Consider the following 21,668-nt stretch of genomic DNA (forward strand, 5'->3'; position numbering starts at 1 on the left):
TCAAAAGATGTTTCCGACCTTTGAACTCCCAAAGGTCTGCAATGAACTCGTGTTATGGACAGCGCTGCGGGACCGAGACAACATAAGGAAACGTGACGAAGCTTTGACGTCTCATTTTGAGAACAGGGCACTTTTCTCCTTCACTAAAAAATTCTTCGAAGATGTAGCAACTTTCACATCACATCAGTCATTAGCTTTATCTGGATAATTAAATCCATGTAAGGTGGATCATTTTCTTATAAAGCACCTAAAACATACTCATTGTGCTGGTAAAAGATTAAATAACCCAACAGGGTTCTAGAATAAGTCAAGTCATATCCTATGTGAATTTTTGAGGCTCAGTTCAGGACATTTTTAAATTATTTAATACGAATAATTCTGGACGTTTTATTTTTCCAAATGTATTAAGTTTATATTTGTTACATGAAACACTTGCTGCCAAGAATTTAAAATGTCAAAACTTCTCAAACTCATACAAAGTTTTAAAATTTCTTTACTTACCAACTAGAAAAAAATTACAGTCAATCCACTAAGGTTCAGCGAGAAAGGACGATGTCAGAAGGCCGCAGCGCACGGTCCTGACCAACCGACCCTCTTCCTAAGGTTTACAATCCACTCGATCTCTAATCTGTGTTTACAGGAGACGCTGACCTCAGGGAGACAGGTGAGCGGGTGGCAGAGAAAAGCCCGTCTACGCTGAACGAAACACAACTGCAACTGTGAACTCATCACATTCAGATGATGATGGTGATGAGGAGGAGGAGGGGGAGCCGGGAAGAGAAGGAGAAGGAAGAGAAGGGAGTATAAACACGAAGAGGAGGAAAGAGAGGCAGAGAAGAACAACAACCACAGTAATTTGGAGGCACTCGCCATGGGCCAGAGATTTCACCGAATGCTTTATTTTGTTTGCACTGTCTCACTTACTTCTCACGAGAACACCATAGGGCAGGCAGTCTTCTTATGACCCCTCTTCGACATTTCCCAAATGATTCTCAGAGGAGTCAGCACACTTGGCCAAGGTCACACAGCCAGTATGTGGCAAAGCTAAAACTTGAACCCAAATGCCCTGAGCCCTGAGTCAATCTGTGTAACCTCTCGGACCCCTGGTTCATATTATGTATGTAATGATAATCATTTATTTAGGACCAAGTTAGGAAGTACGTTGGGATGGTGGGTCAAAATAGCATTTGCCATTTGGTTATAGACAATGTAAATAGCTTCTAAGTTATGTAATTTTAACAGTGATTGGAACAATTCAGCGGGAAAATCTGAAGAATACCCAACCTATTGGTGCTATGTCCTCTAAAGCAAGTGACAACGAAGAGCTCCACGTCCCACCAAGAGATCGCCAGTGCCCCAGTGCTAGTTAATACTCATGGGAGGCCCAAGTAGTGACCGCTGAAGAGGTGACGAGGGTCCCAGGTGTGCAGAGCGCCCAGCTCCTCAAACGATGGGGAGAGGATTCAGTGCGCAAACCGTTGGAACAAACGGACCAAGAGCAAGCTGCAAGTTGAATGGCATAGAGAGAAAGTTAACGGTCATCTGCCTACTTCCGTCAGCCAAAAAAGAAGTACTTGCCAGCTGTCCTGACCAATTAAGTACCCCACTAATTAGTGGGCATCTGGAATAAAAAACAAATCATAAATATGAGACGGGGAAAGTAGGTGTTCACACATAAAGACGAAAACAACGCAGGAGCTTGTGGCTAATAATCTGGACTTGATTCTTTTTAAAAAGTAAGCATATTATCAGGGAATATTAATATACGTACAAAGTATAGAGATTCCATCACATTTCCTGCATGGATGATATCTAACGGAGACGCATAAATAAAAATAATGTGTAGAAAATTGAGGAATGTGCATGGAGAAAAAACCCTACCAACACTATTTTAAACTCTCATTCCTACAAGAAAAGAAAAATAAAATAAAACGAAATAGACCTTAATGAGGGGAGGAAAGAAACATGCACGCGGCACCTCCTCCTTATTTCTGTGGTTGTAAAAACAACAGCAGCCATAGGACTGACAAGCCCTTTTTAAATAGAGAAGTTGAAGCCTTTTCGAAAAGCTTAGAAGAATCCAGAAAGGCTTTTCCTCCGTGCTTCTGACCACTTTAAGAAAACTCTCTCCCCTTAAAAAAAAAAACGTATCTTCCTTCTTCACCAACAATATAATCTGGTCGGGGGGGAAAAGCAGTTGCTGAGAGTTCAGGTTGTTCCAGACTCTTTGATCTGCACCCTGATGAGGGAACATTCCCCCTTTGCTGCCAGCCAACTAATGAAGGGATGAAATTAGCTTTTATCCTGGGCACTTTCTGGAGCAAAAAAACATGCACTAATCAGCTGTCCTCACTAATCAGTCATCTGGCTAATGACCTTTTGCCTTAAAACACTAAAATTTCTGAATGATGTGGAAAAAGGGAAACACAAACCAGTCCCCTCTCTGGGGCTCCATGGATCTCTGGAATTGGAGCCACGGAGGTTAAACGGCCAGTCTGTATCCTGGCAAGGTGATAAATCTGCAATCAAGAGCTGTAGGCTTTGCCACCTCAATATGAACTTCATTACTCCACAACCAAATTATATTTTTTAACTAGAAACAGGCCAGAAATAAAGCCAACCCTTATATATTTTCCTTTATATTCTGCCTTCGGAGGAAACCATCGTATACCTATGTGCAGGATCCTAGTTAATTTGCAAAACTTTATTAGTGTTGGGAAAGGAGCTTCTGATGTTTCCGGTATGCTGGTTAGAGAAGAAAGTAGAACACGCAGAAAATTCTTCTGCATTAGGGAATTTAGCATCAATTCATTAAAAGAGATTTGTTCCCCCTCAACCATTAGGCAAAAATCATTAAAAATGGGACTAGCTGCTAGGAAAGACTTCTGTTAATGCAGCCCACTTAAATAACTCCCCTATCAACCGATTTTCCCGTGGCATCTACTTGGGTGGAGCAAATTGGTTCTAGTCCCCAGGAAAGGTCCATGTGGATCAGCCACAGATGGACACCTTCCTGAAGGCAGCCCCACTGAGGGCTGACTTGCTTCGAGATGTAAGAAAATGGCTCTCCCTAAAAAGAAGAATGGACAGGATGGAGGAGGAGTAAGAAGAAAAGTGGAGAAGAAATTAAACATTTGCATAAATTAATACCAAATATTAATAAAGTCAAGTAATTCACCCAAGCACATGCGCGCGCGCGCGACACACACACACACACACACACACAGTGCCACGGGGCAGGAACCACTTACGGTAGTGGGGCTCCATGTAACCGTTCCTGGGGTCCATGGCAAACACGGCCCCCCGGTAGGGTACGGAGGGCTCGGCCAGGTGAGGCAGGGACCCATGGATCTCCTTCTTGATCAGCGAGGCCCTCTCGTCACTAGACGTTGAAGGCTCCTCACTGATCTTGCCAAGCCCCTGGACATTCTGTGGCTGCATAGTGACTGCGTTTCTTCTCTCTCTGTGATAGGTCTGTCCAGGACTTTCATCCTCTGCAGAAAGAATGAAAATGAAAGACTCTGTCAGCCACTTTAAGGAGCAATTACAAAACAGTAATCAATTAGGTCTCCTCTCTGTCCCTCCTCCCAAAAAGAAGCCTATTTTTCATTCTTGGCAACTTAGAAAGCTATGCCACGAGGGGATATTCTCCAGACAAAACTGCTCATGAATGAGGGTCCGAAATACAAATCGAAGGATGATGAGGAGCAGGAAACGAGCCTATTAAATTGAGATGTAGGTAGGGGGTCAGCAAGTTATCATCACAAGCTTCCAGCTGTGTCTGCCACTGAGGCTTTTCATCAGGGACTTGCCAATATCCCCGCAGGTCCCACGTGGAGCTGGAAGTTTTGCCAACCTAAGGCTGTGGATGTCCAGCTTCCCTTGTCTGGCTGAGGAAGCTGGGTCTTTGGGCGATCCAGGGAGCGAAGGGGCCTCTGTTCCTCAGAGGATGACCTGTTAGAAAGGGATCCCAAAGTTTTCATGTTTTGGGGTTTTTAAGTCATATTCGTAACCCAATGAGAGATTTAACAGAGCCAGAAAGGAGAGAGAAAACCCACCAGTTACAAGGGATAAAGGTGCCAATCATGGAAACCTACAGTGCCCCTGCTTCAGCCCAGACAACCAGAGCTGAGAACTCAGAGGAGACTGGCGGGGACACTGGAAGACCACATGGGAGTGAGCAAGGCATCAGTTACGCTGATATATGTACCTGCTCTGGTGAGGTCCAGACAGTTCTTCAGACATGTAAGAAACAGCTTGATGAATTTCCACATGTATCTGATATTCCAGCCCCCTAATACTTCTGTTCCCTTTGATCTGTAGGAACTTCCCATCTTTCTACCATGGTTCTCTGCAAATGTGATTGGATGACCTTTCTATACTAGGAGATCCAAGAACCCATGCATAAAATTAAACCAAACTGGCGATCTGAACCCACGACAAGTGGACCAACTCATCTGTTGGAATCATACCCATACTCTCAACGCAAACGCCCAGACAAGCTCTGCCTCTAATCAGCAGATCGTGTGCTGGCAGGTAAGTGCTGATGGAAACAAAGCTTAGACATTTAATTTGAAAACTGTTTCTCATTCCTGATCCTCAAAAAAAAAAAAAAAAGCCCGATATTTGAGCATAAAGAATAATATTGTTGTACATTTTAGATGGACAGATTTTGAACACATCTTATCCCAATACACAAATTTATCTTCAAAGTGTTCCATAAAGCAGATATGACTGGCTGTGAGCCCCTAATAAACAGAAAAAGTGTTCTTTAGCTGTTTCATAGCTCTTTGCACAAATTCAGAAGGAAGTATAATTATAAACATGGACGAGCGTGAAAATACCAACTAAAGTAAGACTCCTGTTTTGTGTTGACTAATGACTTGAACGACGTAAAACCAGCAGCAACTTTCGTCCCTCAGCCTATGTCTGGGACTTGAAGAAATAAGCAACATATTTTTTTCAGCCTACCAAATGCCTTGCAAAACAGAACAGACAATGAGGTATGTTTTGGTCTTTACAGTGAATTTGCTGACTACTACAAGGCAACTGTGAAACACTATTTCAGCGTTGTTTTGTGCAGATCACCTCCAAACCTTATCATTATGGCATAAATTATGAGTTTAATCTGTCAAGAAACTACTAAAAGAAAAAAATTGGTGTAATCCTACATTTTCACACATTGATCTTCAGAAAAGCAATTCAAACCATGCTTTTGCTCATTTAAAACCAACTATAAAAAAAAATCCTACATTTTTATGTTTCCTTCTGACTAAACTCACAGGCACCAGTCCACCCTTGTACTTCATTAGCAGTAAAGTTGCAGGCTATGCAGAATAAGGGTTTGCAGCTAGGTACAAGCAAAAGAGTGTCAAAAACACTGAAACTCTTAGTTGGTTTTATAAAAATTCCTATAACCTACAAATAGCCAAAGTCATACTTTCCACTAATTTGCGCCTTTATTTCAAATTTCAACCTGAAGTGAACTTGTGGAGTTGAGCTGCAAATTCTGTCGAAGGGACCTTCCTGTGGAAAGTCAGAAAGCCCTTACCAAGAGGGGCTGTGACACCTCATTAGCATTCTCTGGGAAACATGAATAACCAAGCTCTACTAATCTGTTCCAGGTTTGAAACAGGATTCCCTTGGCTTAATCTTCCTAGAAGAAATTAACTTTTCTTCTCTTAAAACTGCATCCCTGTAATAGAGTGAGTTTCTTGGAAGCGATGACTTTATGAATCCAACTTCACGAATAATTGAATAATTGGCATGGTCTGGCCAGAGTCCTCATGCTCCCCCCAACCTCCTGGGAGAAGGCAGCAGTAGGTGGACGGGTGGGTGGAAACGGGGGCGCATTTTTTAGCAAATGATTTTTTTTTTTAAAGTATTAAACTTTTAAATTTTCTATTTCATTTTTTAATTAAATTATTTTCTTAATGAGCGTCAACCCAACATATGTGAATACGAAAGTTATCACAGGAAATAAGCAAAGTTCAAAAATTTAACACAGAAAAAATTAACTCCTTCCCTTCGAAAAGTTAAATGCAGGCAAGAATTTTTTTTAACGTGGAAACTTGCATCAGGAGACCGACTTACAATCGTGGATGCTGCCACATTGTTACCTGCCCTCCCCCTGCAAAAAAATGCCAGCAGACGCGTATTTCAAGGAAGTTTTCCTTGGGTACCGAGTTGCTTTGGATGGGCATTCAGATGAAAACTTGACAGTACACATGCTCCCGAATACAAACAGCCACGGGGCTTGAAAGCACCCTCTACAGTGAAGGGGAAACTATCCAAGCAATATTCCTGCCTGCTCTTATAAATTCAGCAACCACTTCAGCAAGCCAAAAGACGAAAGCTGTCTCATCTTGTTCAGCTGAGCCGAGCTGTTCAATAAAGTTTGAGAGTCAGTGCAGACAGGCTCCGCCAGGCCAAATTATTGACAGAAACATACTGTCCACCATGGCAACAAGCAGAAGTCTGCTGCAGAAATGTAAGCAAACAGCCCACTGGTCCAGGAGCATCTGCCAATGGACTGTAACAGCCAAACACAGGGCAACTGTTCGTGCTTCTCTGCTTAACAGCTGCAAGCTCAGGGGGGAAACCGAAACATGCAATTCACAAAAAAGTTGCAGGGAAAATTACTTTAAATACTGTCATCATAATCCCACTTTGGACCTCCTTCCTTCTGGATAGCCACGCTCAAGTGGAAGTGAATGAATTCCTGCCCCCAAAGGGAGAGCTGCCCAAACATCACAGTTTAGAAAGTGTCCCAGATTTTCCAGACCGATCCAAAAGCAAACTGACATCGAGTCGGACACTCTTAGCACCACCAACTCTGAAAACTCCAAAGTCGCCTCATTGCAAACTCTGCCTGGACTACAGAGGAAGGACTGAAAGAAAGTAATTGTGTTGCGTGACGCAGGACTCGAACACACACTCTCGTGCATCTGCTCACAAACTGCTGTACAATTTCTCGCCGCAACCAAACAAACAAGAGCTTTTCCGCCTAGGACTTGAGCTAAAAGTTTCACACGATTCTTCCAGTATAAAAAATAAACCCCTGCAATGCATCACCATCTAGGAACACCTCCTGTCACTCTAACAAAATTAGCTGGTTAGGAGCCCACAGCGTACGTGTTCACCTTTTCTTAATTAACATCGATTTTAAACTGTTCCCTTAAATCCCATTTTAACACCATTACTCCTCTCTTGCCCCGAGACGCAGAAGACACAGAGTGTAAGAGAACGGACAATACTTACAACTCAGTCCCCAGGCTCTGGCTAGCTACTTTCTGCAAACTTCTCTCGGTGGGCTTTCTCTAGCTGAGCAGACCCTCTAGGAACATTCTCGGTGTCTCCCTGCCTCCTCTCCCTCTCCCAGGCAGTGCTGCTCCCATTAGAGGAATTAAAAGTGGTTGGAGCCATGCTAAATTTAACAAGCTCATTAGTATTCTTTCTGAGTGCTTCCCAGTGAACTCTCTATTCAAGCCGCTCTCTCCAGCAGAAGGGTCAGGCGGCTAATCATTAAATCAAACTAATGTCACCCTATCACAATCAGCCCGAGAGAAGGAGGGTTTATTATTTCAGTTTATGCTAAATAAACGGTTTTACAAATGGTCTCCAAGCAAGGTCAACAGCAGCTTCAATTACAAGACAAACTTAACAAGAGTTGCCATAAACCAAGTACTCTGTATTGACTTAAGAACAGGCTCAACTCCACATATTGCCACTAGCAGGGTTGTACAGGAATGCATATTGTAACATAAAGGCAGGGGGAGCGTCTTTCTTTGCCAGAATTTGCGACTGCACAGCGACTCCTCATTCACCTCTCTCCAACCAGCTAGCCGCTCAGCTCAATTCACCCCACACAAAGGCTGGAGCCCAGACCTCAATGGACCGAGTGAAACATGTTCAAAACTAGGCTCTCTATTGTGACTGAATTTCTTAACATCTTTTCAAAAAGCGGAGAATGCCTTGAGGCTAAAGGAAGAAACAGGCTAATGGTGAATTGGGAATTCTGAGCAAATTTCAGAGCCCTTTCCTCCTAGCTTTTGAGGTTGAAAGCAAGCTCTTTCCTTTCAAGTTTCAAAGTCCTTTTTCCTCCCGCAGTGTCACAGAAGGATTTGAAAAGAAGGTAATTGTGCTCGCAGTCTCCCTGATCAGAGCTTACGTCCTATTTCTGGTATTTCGGAATACTTCTTGCAATAATAGTGCATATAGCTCAATCCCTTAACCGGCCCGCACTCTGCAATTGCTCATTAAATGAACAATTGCGGGTATAAAATGCCTTTTATGTTCAAGGTCTGGATATAAGATAAGCATTCTAGGACTCTAAATTTGGTTTACTAAGGAAACTCTCCATCATTAAATTACAAAACTGAAGTCAGAATATCAGGCTTTCCCAGAAAAGTGGCACTCAGATTTCGGTGAGCCAAAATGAAGGTTGGATGGGGGGCGGGGAGGAGGCAACAAAATGTGAGGGGGGAGGGGGGGAAAACTGGATACTCAGATTTCCAGCCGAACGGGATTCTAATAAGAAAATAATATTTTCATGTTTAAGAGGGTCTGAGTTTGTGAAACCTCATCATTTCCATACTGAATGATATAATAAAGTCATCTTCAAATGGATTAAAACACAGGTCTGAGCCTCAATCAATATGCAGATGACTCGTGCTGAGCCCTCACCAGCAAACATGGCCCCTTTCCTTAAGAAATCATCCTTTCCCTCCATAGAACGCTTTATCATTTCCACCATGTCACTCAATCCCCACGACAACCCAATCCTGCAGCAGGACAAGGTGCGAGGTCCGGTTTCCAGATCAGACACAGGCAGCCATGTGCCTGGCAAGCCAGTGATGCAAGAACTCCAACGCCTTACTGGAGCCACAGCGCCCTGTTAACAGGACAAGACGTCTGTTGCTGGGCAGGTTTGCAAATGACACCTGGAGTTTGTATGCGCCCCCGGCCTCCACCACCACTACCACCAATAAAAGAGGGGAAAAAGTAAGTAGATTTTTACGCACAGACATTTTCAAAACTCCGATACTCCCCCATTAAGTTTTTATCGACATAAACCCACTCCTGGGAAGCTCCCAGGGGACCCAAAGGAAAAACATATAGTGAGACATCCAACCTCCAGGTCTGGGTCCATGGAGCATCCCACTGGCACCGGCGCGAAGACACACACAAGCCCTACACAGGACAGCACCCCTACTCTGTCGCACGCTGAGGCCCAGTCAAGGCTCTTGTGTTACTGCAGTTTCTAATGTGCTTCCACGAGCCTGGGGCCCCCCTTTCCTGTTCTGAGCAAGAAGCAGAGCATCGTTTTCCACTTTCCTCCCAAGAAATTGCCTCGCTGTGTTTTGAAGGAGCATTATTTCATTTTTTCCTATTATGCGTTTGTCGCACCTTGTCTGCTTTTATTTCTTTGGTTATTTACATTTTGATGTTCTTTGAATAAAAACCATTGGAACCCAAGGCCTCGCCTCCCTGTTTCAGAATTCTCCCCACGACTTTGACCAAGGAGAGATCAGAAATGAAAAAGAAGAGAGGCTAAGTGTATTCATAAGCCATGCAGAATCGCGCTGGGAAGGGGGAATAAAGTTCCTGTAGTTTTCAGAAGCAGAATCTTGCCTCTTTCCACCCAGATAGCAAGTTATGCCTAAATCAGGGGCTGCTCCCTACAACGTCTGGAGCTTGGCTTCCAAAGGGAGCGAGCAAACAATGCCTCCTCTAAGAACATTTCCAATGCCCTTGGGGTCAGACATCGCCCTTGTGCGGCTACACATACATCTCCCGTTGACAATGACTGATGACAGAAGGAGTGGCCCAGATGGATCTGGAGAGAGCCTCTGTCCGCTTTGTCTGCCAGCTCTAAAGCGTACTGCAGGGCCTGCAACACGAGACGGCTGCAGGAGGATTTGAAGCTTTGGAGAAATTCAAGTGGCAACCCTTCCTCCAAGAGTACAGGGGAGCTCTCTCTTCTTTTCATCACTAGGAGGTCCCCAGGTGAAAGGAGAGAAAGTTGAACATGCCCTCCATCAGAGCTGTAGGAGCCTCTTAATTGTTTTAACATTTCTAGAGTTCTTTTTGCCAACGAACAAAACACAGTCCACACTGACTAACATCCCACCGGCCCTTCAGCAGAAACTATTGGCTCCAAAGAACAGGTGAGTGCTCAACTCAGGGCTAATTTCTCACCTCACTCCCCAGTTGTCAGCATACAGAGCTCCATTCAACTTCAAAAGAGGTTCCTGGGATAGAAGAGAGTAGGTAGAGAAAGCACGATGAGAATTCAGATAAACAAAAACGGAAAAGCCGAAATGCTGTTACCCGCACTGCAGCGGAGAGCTCTGATGGATGAAGAGCAAGCAGCCTCCTGCCTTTTTTTTTTTTTAAAGATAATACAATGAGGACTCCATGCCAATCTGGGGAATCAGGAGCTGAGAACACTATCAGCTTGTTTGAAGCCTAACCAGGCATGCCCTGTGGCCTAGAAAGTTTCCGCTCACTTTCCTTCTGCCTCTTGAACCCTCACAAGTCAGAGGTCTACAACCCTGCAGGCCCCTGGGAGGATGCTTCTGGGCATTAAGGCCACAGACAGCAAAGAGCCACTGGGATTTGGCGGAACATGACCCAACACGCCAGGGCATTTAAGTCCAAGCGCAAAGCACCGTCCTAACCAACTTTCAAAGTTCCAGAAAGAAAGCACTAGCCAAAAGCTGCCTGTGAACCAGGGAAGACAAAGCACAGATGCGACAGGCCCCCGAGGGCCCCTGCAGGCTCTCCTGTAAAAGAGAGGAGGAGATCTTCCTCGTTTTCCAGGAGCCTGCGAAGACCCTTCCTTGAATTAAGAATTCTAAAATGTCACGAAGCTTCTATTAGCCCGCTATTAGTTGCTAGTCGCAGCTTACACAAGAGTGAGTTAATTAGTGACATCAAAGGCAGTACAATAAATTCTCAGGAGGGCCAAAATTTTTTTTCTACCGCTTAATAGCGCATTTATGCCTATCTGTGAGTAACAGTCTCACGAACATTTAGGTATTAGAGATTTCCTTGAGAACTTGGGTTCAGTCTTTCATAACTAAAGAATGAAGAGTCTCTCTTTCTTACTTTGCTCATACAGACCCGAGCAGTTAAGATTCCATACAGAGATCCACAATCAACAGTTTAATGGAACAATGAAATGCCCGTTCACAAGGCCAGTGTCCAGGCTGCTGCCGTCCACTGCATCCTCCACTGCATCCTCCGTTGCATCCTCCCATGGGACCGATCCTATCTCTCTGGACATCTACCCCAGCCCGTCTGGCAGGAGGACTCAGAGCCTGCTCTTGCTTTAAAGGAACACAGGAATAAATCTGTTTGGAACAGCTTCTTCTGGCAGCATTAACAAATGGTGGTCCCCATTGGCGCCCCTCCCCCCCAACATCAAAGTCCCATTTCCTAACCTCTCTACCATTTTTTAAATTGCAGGAGTGAACACAAACTTAACTGGCTTCATCTGGTGTGTTTATGTTGCACGGTTTTTGTTTTCAGAAGACTGCGTAATGAGAAAACCCGAGCATATGGCCGTATTATAGTTTTAATAAAATTTTACAGACCATGCTTACTCCATTGCAGAGATCAGACTCTCCTGGAGAGTCTATTTAAATATCAAGAGAATATCATGATTGCACCGAAATGAGCCGGAGGCTCCGCCCCCACCATGACAGATCAGGGTCCGGAGCAGGGCTCTCCTCTGCTGACTCAGCCTCCGGGCCAGGCCAGGTGCTGCCCGCCCAGCCCCGGTCAGATTCTCCAGCAGAAGCTCCCTCTAGCCACAGCCCACTTTGACCTCAGCTATGAAATGTGCACTTGAGAAAGCCAAATGAAAATACCACATTGATTCTTCACAACTGGACCATCTGTGAGGCATGAGTGTGCCTCAGCAGCCTGCTTCCAGATACTTAGCCACAAAAGTCTGCAACTTCATAAAACACTTGCAGGTAATGGCCTAGGTACTGTCAGGAGTGAAGCAGGAAGGGCCACACACCCTAATGCCCCTCGAAGCCCATCTTCATGGTCACAGCCAAGACAGGATACTGTGGTCCCCCGCTGCTCTCCTCTTCTCTGGCCAACTGGACCGGGCAGACACCAACCAACCCACGCTCCGCTGCAGTGAGCCTGGGAACCAGGACACAAGCCAGACCCTTCTTCGGGCCTTGTTCCAGCTTTCCAAGCCCATTTAGGGGAACGTAACGCCAAGGGAATATATTTTTATTTTCAAGAAGTCCCAGTTCAAGCGATAAAAGAAACAAAGACCAAATTCACCTACCTTTCTAAAATACAAGTAATTTTAGTCTCACTCATTCTTCCTACCAATCTCTTTTTTCAAAAGCTTGCCAACTCAAGTCTATTAACCATGGACCAATTAATGACAGCTAACACTGACTTACTATGAGTAGGAAGGGCTTCACCTGTCTCACTTACTCTTTGCTGTAACTTGATCAGAAACACACTTCATGATGCTCATTTGCCAGACGAGAAAACCACGGCACCGAGGAGCGAGGATGCTTACCCTGGTCACACAGCTGGCTCGTGGGCAGAGCCCGGAGCCTGGGCAGTCGGACATTGAAGCCCACACTTCAATATCTGGCTGTTGGACCTCCCTAACTCAGTGACAAGAAATATAAAATAAGTTTGAATGTGAACTTTGGTCAACGCCCTAAAGCATAGGTCCAAACTTTGCAAGCAACCAACTCTGCTGCTCTAAGTGGAAAGCCACCAGAGACAGGATGCAAACCAAGGAGCAAGGCTGTGTTCCAATCAAACTTTCTTTACGGACACTGAAATTTTGAATTTCACATGACATTTAAAAATGTAAAGAACCATCCTTAGCTCGTGGGCAGACAGGTAGCAGACTGGATCTGGCCACTCTGGAGGTAGCTACTATGCTAGAGGTATACACACTTTTGATATAAAGCTTGCACGCAGAAAACAATTAGGAACATTACAGTGAAACTGTAAAAGCCATAACACTGAGTGTTAGGGAGGACACAAAGAAACACTCTCACACTATTAAAATCCCTAATGGGACAGGTGTATCAAATGATTCCACTTCCAGGATGTATCCTTTTTTTTCTTCCTTTTTTAAAGATTGGCACCTGATCTAACAACTGTTGCCAATCTTTTCTTTTTTTCTGGTTTTTCTCCCCAAATCTCCCCCAACGCCGACCCCATTACAGAGTTGTATATTTTAGTTGTGGGTCCCTCTACCAGGATGTATCTTAAGGAAACAAATTAGCAAAGAAGATAATGATTGATAGGCAAGGATGTCCATCACAGTGTTATTTATAATAAGGGAAACAAGTTAAAATAGATGTCCATTATCTTACGATACAATGGAATATTACATCATTAAATACAGTGCACTCGAAGATTTTAATGAACACAGGAAAGAACCTCACTGAGTGCCAGGTCTGTTCTAAGGCCTCACATGCCAGCCCTATGAGGTAAGACTTATTATGTTCCTCATTATATAGATACAAAAACTGAGTCAGACTTGTCCAAGAAAACAGCTAGAGAGTGGCAGAGCATCAATTAGAATCAAGAGCCCACTCACTTCCCTCCTAGGCTACCATGCCTCCAAACTTTTTCAGGATCCAAATTTTTGGAGGCAGGGAAGGTGAGAGGAAGAAAAATATACAATTATTTCCATACAAAATTCCAAAATTCAAAAAAAAACCTTTCAGAAATGCACCAAAATAGCATGAAAATATTTCTATGGATTATTTTTTATGTTTCTGTATTTCGCAACCATTTTAGAGGGTGGAAAAAGTTGATTTATTTTACTTTTATGTTTAATTCTATCGTAAGTATGACCTTTACAATAATTCTCTAGAGAATTTCAAATCGCGTACACATAAATTGAAAAATTACCCCACAAATTTATCTCCTGAAGTCTTGTTTTAAACTATTTATTCTACCCCCTAAAACTATAAGTGCCTGGTAGGCTATTTTTACACATATTAATAATATCTTAATATAAGGCTTTATTGAAGTTTCAAGAAATTGCTTATATAAAATTATATGATGATTTTAATTATTTTGTATCTACGCATAAGCACCTTCTAAATAAGTACCAAAAATGCCCAGACCTCCTTCCCCACCAAGCCTGGGAACCCAGCTTTCAGCAGGCCACCCCCCGAAAGGCATAAAAGGGAAAGTGCATTACAAAAAGATTCAGCACCACCAGGACTGCTGCTCACATTTATGGAGCACTTAGAAAATGAGCGCTAAATGTTAAGTGCTCTGTGCGCATTCATGCCATGGAATGCCCACAGGCCTATCAGGTCTGCATGATGATCACCCCAGTTATTCAGGTAAATATCTCGAGGCTCAACAAGTTGAAGCAACCTGCTTCAAGTCATGTGTCAGGTATGTGGCCAGATGAACACAACTTTCTCCTCTATTATGACTGACTAGTAACTTCTGCAAAGAGCCTACTGCCAAGGGTCTGAAAGCACGCAGAACACTGATTTGCTTGCCGTTTTTCTATATGTACTTGTGAAGATCATCTTCGCTGTTAAAATTATTCTTCCTCTTCCCATAAAGGTTATCAGGAAGGATACTTCAGACTGTAATCAAACGAACTTGTTAACTTCAAACCAGAATTGTGAAATGTGATTCAGAAACTTCTCTGAATTTCTAACTCTGCCCAGTTTGGAACTTGGACACGGTTAGGATCTCGCAGGGCAAGTGACAGCTCTCGTGCTCAGGCTGAATTACTTCCTTGTCACCGTATTTCTCCCAAGCCCTTCCCTCCGGCGCAACCTGTTCTCTTGCCACAGTGCCTCCACGTTCTGAATAGCTATTTTGCAAAGGAACACTTCACACTGTCTTCTCAGGGACTGCGTTGCAGGCTAAGAGGCAAGAGGCAGCCCAAGTATTTGGTTTGTGTTCAACTCCACAATAGGTCCAACAGTTAAAGCCGTACAGAGTTTATTGAGAGGGGCATATGTCCAATAGTTAAAGCAGCATATGGTTTATAGAGAAAGGGGGAAAACTTGTGCTTGGAAGCAGCTTTGCTGGGATTATTTACCAACAAATGAAAGGCCCTTCATGCTGCCCCAGAGCATACTCCCCTCCCAAGGCTGGAAAGGAATGCTGAATGAGCCAATAAAATCAGCGTCACACTAAGCAGAGACTTCTCCCCAACGAAAGATGATTATCGAATTATAGCAAATTTAAGAAAGGTTTCTCTTTTTTTGCAATCCAGAACAAAACCAGACTACTTCTGAAAATGCACTGTTAGGAATTGTAACTGTTCCTAAAAGTGCCAGATATATTTCCACCCATGCAATATTAAAACTAACAAGCGTCTTTTCAATTTCTTTTAACGATGGGGTATGCAATAAAAATACAGCAGGGCTTCATTTAGCCAAAAGAGCTGAAGCAAAAAGAACCAAGATAAATAAATAATAAACTTACATGGGCCACTTACCAAAAATAAAATCATTTAATTCAACCTTTTACAGGAGGTGCATGCAGCATTTTGAAAGCAAAAATTCTCATAACACAAACCTCCACTTAAAAATCACTGCCAGGGGCTGGAACCAGGACAGGAGTGGTTATTTCTTTTTCAATTTATTTTTTAATGTTTGGGTATTAATGACATCAACTGCCATGTCGTATAATAAGGCAGCATGGTATAATAAAAGGAGTTTGAAAACCTAGGTCCCAGACTCGCCTCTGATACTTAATGGGTGTGTGACCCTGGGTAATGTAAAATACATCAGATTGTCAGTGGCCTCACATAACAGGTAGATAACAAAACTCACCCCTGTTACTTGACAGGGTTTTCTATGGGTTAAATACAATAGTATATTATAAACTATGGCACCAGGTACGACCCCTAATCTCCTCCTTATCCTTTTTTTTTTTTAAGATTTTTTTTATTTTTTCCTTTTTCTCCCCAAAGCCCCCCGGTACATTGTTGTATATTCTTCGTTGTGGGTCCTTCTAGTTGTGGCATATGGGACGCTGCCCCAGCGTGGTTCGATGAGCAGTGCCATGTCCGTGCCCAGGATTCGAACCAACGAAACACTGGGCCGCCTGCAGCAGAGCGCGCGAACCCAACCACTCGGCCACGGGGCCAGCCCCTCCTCCTCATCTTTTTGATAAGACTGTTATGCAGGGTGGTGAGACATAAGTGCCCTGGACCAGGAGCTAGAAGACTGAGCTTCCGGGCCCGATTCCACTGCTACACTGGTGGAACCTTTGGCAGGTCACAGACTTTCTCTGGGCTGCCGCTGCTCCCTCTTACATAAAATGAGATATCACCCATCCTGTCCACCCAACTTCTCACAGATATCCTAGGAAAAAAAGGAGACAATGCAGAGAAGTGTTCCGAAACGTCTAAAGGAACAAACCCGTGTAGACCATCACCAAGAACCATGCTAGACGTCTGGGGAGACAAGAATCACTGTTTCACAACCGGAAAACGGATCCAAGTTCATGACCTATAACTACAACTGGTCATCTCTTTCACCCACTTCTTTGATGTATCCTGGTCAGGCTCTTCACCAACATTTACAAAGTATGCCTGCTTGAAATTGGCATGAAAATATCAATCTCTTCTCTACTCAGTTTTCTACATTGACTTAAGACACTTGAATCTTCGCAAGAAAACCATTTTATGTTCCTCCATAAATAATATTTACGAAAAAAGATCAAGCAAATTCTCCTAGGGTGATTGTTGGCAACCTATATCCACTGCCTGTTTTTGTACAGCCTGTGAGCCAAGAATAGATTTGACATTTTTAAAGATTTTATTTTTTTTTCCTTTTTCTCCCCAAAGCCCCCCGGTACGTAGTTGTATATTCTTAGTTGTGGGTCCTTCTAGTTGTGGCATGTGGGACGCTGCCTCAGCATGGCTCGATGAGCGGTGCCATGTCCGAGCCCGGGATTCGAACCGACAAAACACTGGGCTGCCTGCAGCAGAGCGTGCAAACTTAACCACTCGGCCACGCGGCCGGCCCCAGATTTGACATTTTTAAAAGGCAGAAAAAAATCAAGAGAAGAGTAATACTTCATGACACACTAAAAGTAGATGAAATTGAAATTTCAGTGTCCATAAATAGTTGTATTGGAACACAGCCAGGCTCATTCATTTTTTGTCTATGGTTGCTTTTGCATTATAAGAGCAGAGTTGAGTAGTGACAGAGACCAAACAGCCCGCACAAACCCCCAAATACTTACTATCTGGCCCTTTACGGAAGAGGTGCGCCATCCCCTGACTCACCCATCTCAGGACATGCTAAGAATCCCCATCAGCGAACCGATGAAGCGTACCTGGGAATTACATACAAAAATGAGGCACCACCTCTTAGCACAGATGCTTCCAAACCTTCAGAGTAACTGTAAGGTGGCTACTGCTATCACCCCACTTTATAGATGAAGGAAACAAGCTTAGAGAAAAGAACGTCCTCCAAGTCACGAGTCCCTAAATTGGGGATCAAGTTAGTTCCCTATGATTCTAAACCTGACAATTTATATGGTGGGGAAAGGAGGACTTCAGCTTTTCTTATAAACCCAAAGGTAGAGAAGAAAACATTTCCTGTTTCCTCTCTCAATGCACTGAGCGCTGGGATAAATAATGAATTTTAAATATAAAATGTGAACTGTGTGTAACTCAAGGTCAGTCTTCTTATCCAGCTTAGGGTGTGTCTGCACTTGTCGGGTTTTTGGGGTTCTTTTAAGAACAGTCACAAAACAAACAAGTACCCATTTATGTCACAAGCGCCACACTCTCCCTGGGAGTTGCAGGTGGCAGAGGTTATTTCCCACACATCAAGCTACTCGATGCACCATTTTTAAAGGATAAGGGAAAGTGCCCTCTGTTGAGCCAGACAGATTCCCTAATGATCTCTTTCTGATGGCAGGATGACCCAGACTGGCATGTACTTCTGTTAATAGTCATGGAGGTGACACACGCAAGAATAAAGTCTGGAGACTTCTTGTTCCCACCAAATTGGAAATCTCCCGACCAAACGCAGTCAGGGTTCTGAGACAGTGTGTCTGCAAATCGGGTGAAAAATTGGGTCCAGGGGTTTTAGGTCGGCTGGCTGAGTCAACACAAAGAATAGAAACTGGGCCAGGCCAGCCATTCTCCACGTTCCATTCATACAGATGCGTCCGTGTCAAGGTCCCCACGTGTCCCAGCACAAAATCTGACCTTCTGAGAGGAACAAACCCAAAATGGCTGCTGCCCTCGTGGCCCCTATGACTGTGGTTTTTATAGACACAAACTACCCGAGAAGAGAAGCACAGGCCACAGGCTGGTGCAGAAGACTGGGTGGACAGTAATGTCAGAGTCAGGAGAAGGCTATGAGAAAGGAAAAGGTTCTTCTTCAGGTGTTGAAGGTGGGAGCAGAGATGAGGCAGGTCTTCTTAGGGGAGGTTTGGGCAAGATCCAGTTTGGGAAAGTAATTCAGCTTTTCAAGGAGACTGGTCAATATCCACCAACTCCTCAGGGATCCAGTCAACTGACCAACGTACTCTTAACAGTTACGCTGATGCTCCAAAAGACTGCAGCTTTGGTTGGAGGGTATCTGTATGGTTTTTGTTTGTTTGTTTTCACACTTTTCTTTCCTCTTTAATTCACATCTTGCTGACACAAGTGAAAATTCTTATTTCTTGGCAGAAGCGCTGTAAGTTTACTGCCAAGCCATTTAGATAAAAATTCTTACATCCTTATTTCATTGCCTGGTCTGGTTCTCCTAAAGTCTCCAAGAAGACTTGGAGAAGACAGCAACCAAAACACATAACCCAGGCCATTTTATTGTGCCTGACAATTCCGTTAATTCTATTGGGTCTCTTTAGTCTGCTCTATAATTTGGAGGAGAAAAAACACACACAAAACCCCAGCCTGGTCCAGCTAGCAAACGTAACAGCCCTCCCTATAAAATGCATCTCACAGTTCATTAAGCGGAATATCAGCAACCATTGCGACCTCAGTCTTGGCTCAGGCAGAGAGAGGCTGCCTCTCCTTGGCTCTCCAGCGGCCCAGCCTCCCAAAACGATGAATAGAGGAAGCACGTCTTTATTTGTCTCCCTTCCTGTGCATTACTGGCTCTGGAGTCCTGGGGAAGATTGGTCCAGGAGAGGAAGGAGGAAATGTTTTTTTATATTTTCAACCTAACCTCCAAATCTACACGACAAACCTGTCTTTTCCCGTCAAATGACAACAGTATTCACAAATCACAGATTTTCTACCCAAACACGGATTCTGTGCACAACTGACCTCTTTCTGTAATATTCAGGCCACGGTCCTCCTTGCCAAGGGCCTCATAAATTACTCAGAATAAAACCAAGACAGGCATTTACCTCTGTACACCTGCCTTTCGTGTCAGTCAGCTCCTCCTTTGCCCCACACTGGAGTGCTCTTTTGGCTCACTCCTGACTGCCACAGCCCTCCCATGGCAGCAAGGAATGCTCCTCCCTGCCACCAATTCATCCCTTAGCCTCTGTCGTGAAAGTTGCCTCTTTCTGATTTGCCTTTTCTCCAACTACGTCTTTGTTGGGCCCAACATCGCCACCACTCAGTACACCATCGCTCTTCTGTATACATCAGGACCACTGAGCAAATCCTAAGATCTGCCCTCGTGCCTCTCCTGCTTGACCTTGTGTGGCCGGCACTTGACTCCTGAAGTTGTCTGTATTGTTTCCAAGATTTGTCATTTGGCCAAGTTCACGGCTTCCTCTCTGCACTGAAGCCCCGACACAGTCTTTCACCTACTCTGTACACGTAACCTTTGCGTACCTGCCTTTTTCTACCATTTCAATTTGAATGGTTCCAAAGTGTGAATATCCAGGCCTTTGGAAATTGATTTACCTTTTTAATGAGTCTATCTAGACAGACTTGAAATTCACTGTGGAGTAAAAAAATCAAAGTGGATGTTAACATATAGTTCAATTGAATAGCATAAACCAGAAAAATAATCACTAAAAAAATCCTGCACATACCCCCATGCTATAAAGTTTTGAAAGGTGGTGTTTTAATACGGTTGTATACCCTCATGCTGCAATCCATTTAAGGAACCTAAAAAGAGGTTTGGTTTTTACGTAATGAAGCTCCACATTCTAGGGGCGATCTTATCAGCGCAAGAGAAGGCAGTAATGAAATGATGAAGGAATTAAAACCTATTCAATAGATTGCACTCCCTGGAAGTTACAGCAAAGCTGTCGAAAGCCTTTGGCGTTAGAGTAATCCTACTATAGAAATCACAGGAACCACCAAGTTTTAGTAAAATACTTCCTTATCCAATGTGACCTGTCTTGCTGTGTTCCTATCTAAAGGTTTTAAGAGTTAAAACAATTTGCAAAAGCATCAGAGTTGTCATAGAGGCTAGGAGGATTTTTATTTAATTCCTTTAAAAAGTATCTCCCCCAGAAATACATATTCCTGAAGCCAAATACGGAGCCAGTTTTCCATATGAACCCTGAAAAACGAGAAAACAGAAGTCATAGATTAGCTTAATTTCTCTGATCAGGCTATTAAGACATAAATGTGCCACACAATTTATATTGTCATTAACTCAAAATATAATGCCAGTGCACCTGGAGGTCTCCTTCCCCGGCTGTGTCAGGCCCAGGCCTCATCCCAGTGAAAACTAGTTGCTGGCGACATCAAGTCCTAGACTTCTTTTGTGCTCTCCTGGGCTGACCACAGAAAGGGACACCTAAAAAGCCCCTTGAAAGTAAGCAAGAAGATTCTGTAAAGTCACTGAGCATACTAACATTCTGAGAAATTCAACCGAAAACGGAGAACCCCGTCTTGCCAAGAAGCTTCAAACCACAGAGGAAAATACAAAACACCGAGAACCAGATACCTTGGTGAATCCTAAAATCACATCTATTCAATCTTAATTTCAAGGGTGCAAAAGCAGAGTGTCCATGGAGCAGTGAAAACGGAAGCGATGTTAAAAGTTCTGGTGATCCTCTCACTCCACTGCCTACAGATCTTCTAGAAGCACCCGTCACTTCTGTGCTCACAAAGCTTCCATGAAGCCCAGTGTCTACAAGACCAAACCCAGGCTGCTTGGCCTGAACAAAGGCTCTGAGAGAGAGGAACCACCTTCAGCCCTTTTCTTCCCCATCCTCTGAGGCTGCTCCACTCCCTGCCCAGTGCCTACCGGAGCATTTCTCACACTGCTCTCTAACTAGCTGTTCCCTTGTATGTCTCCACCACAAGAATATATAAGCTCCTCGAGGGCAGAGGCTGGATCTTAGCTTAGATGTTAGCTGTGGTGTCTCTTATGCCTGGCATACCACAGGCACCAGAAAATTATTCTATGGATGAATAATTAGTTGATTGAATGGCGTGGGACTTCCAGGGGTCATCTGACAGTGACAGGGCAAGCTTGCATCCAGGGTAGCAGCAGCTGCATCTGTGTGATTAGGATCCAGTCCCAGAGGAAAGGACCCTGGGGTGTCCACGTGGGCCCTGGCAATGGAGCGCCTAGAAACAAGATGCCAGAAATGAAAGCATAGCTCTAAACAGAAAAGGACGACAAACAAGGAAGAGGGGAACAGAGGGAAGTCACCTATAGGAGCATTTTGCAGGGGTTGATTATGATTCTTTATGCCCCTGTGTACTGCTGCCAGATTATCAGTTAAGAACATTATCT

General features: G+C 43.9%; 1 protein-coding gene across 8 annotated transcripts in view; it reads right to left on the bottom strand.

Annotated features, from left to right (window-relative positions):
* GLI3 (GLI family zinc finger 3) overlaps window positions 1-21,668 on the bottom strand; it is a 263,511-nt gene that overhangs the window by 173,808 nt on the left and 68,035 nt on the right. For 4 of the 8 annotated variants that reach the window (XM_070615493.1, XM_070615492.1, XM_070615490.1 and 1 more), the window contains one exon: window positions 3,252-3,494. In XM_070615493.1, coding sequence (XP_070471594.1) covers window positions 3,252-3,494 — 243 coding nt within the window. Of the gene's footprint in view, window positions 1-3,251; window positions 3,495-7,260; window positions 7,438-10,200; window positions 10,358-17,238; window positions 17,332-21,668 lie in introns of those variants that run through there. The other 4 variants (XM_070615497.1, XM_070615495.1, XM_070615494.1 and 1 more) reach the window with 3 other exon arrangements.

The sequence above is a fragment of the Equus przewalskii genome, chromosome 4, assembly GCF_037783145.1.
Source record: "Equus przewalskii isolate Varuska chromosome 4, EquPr2, whole genome shotgun sequence".
Taxonomy (NCBI): domain Eukaryota; kingdom Metazoa; phylum Chordata; class Mammalia; order Perissodactyla; family Equidae; genus Equus; species Equus przewalskii.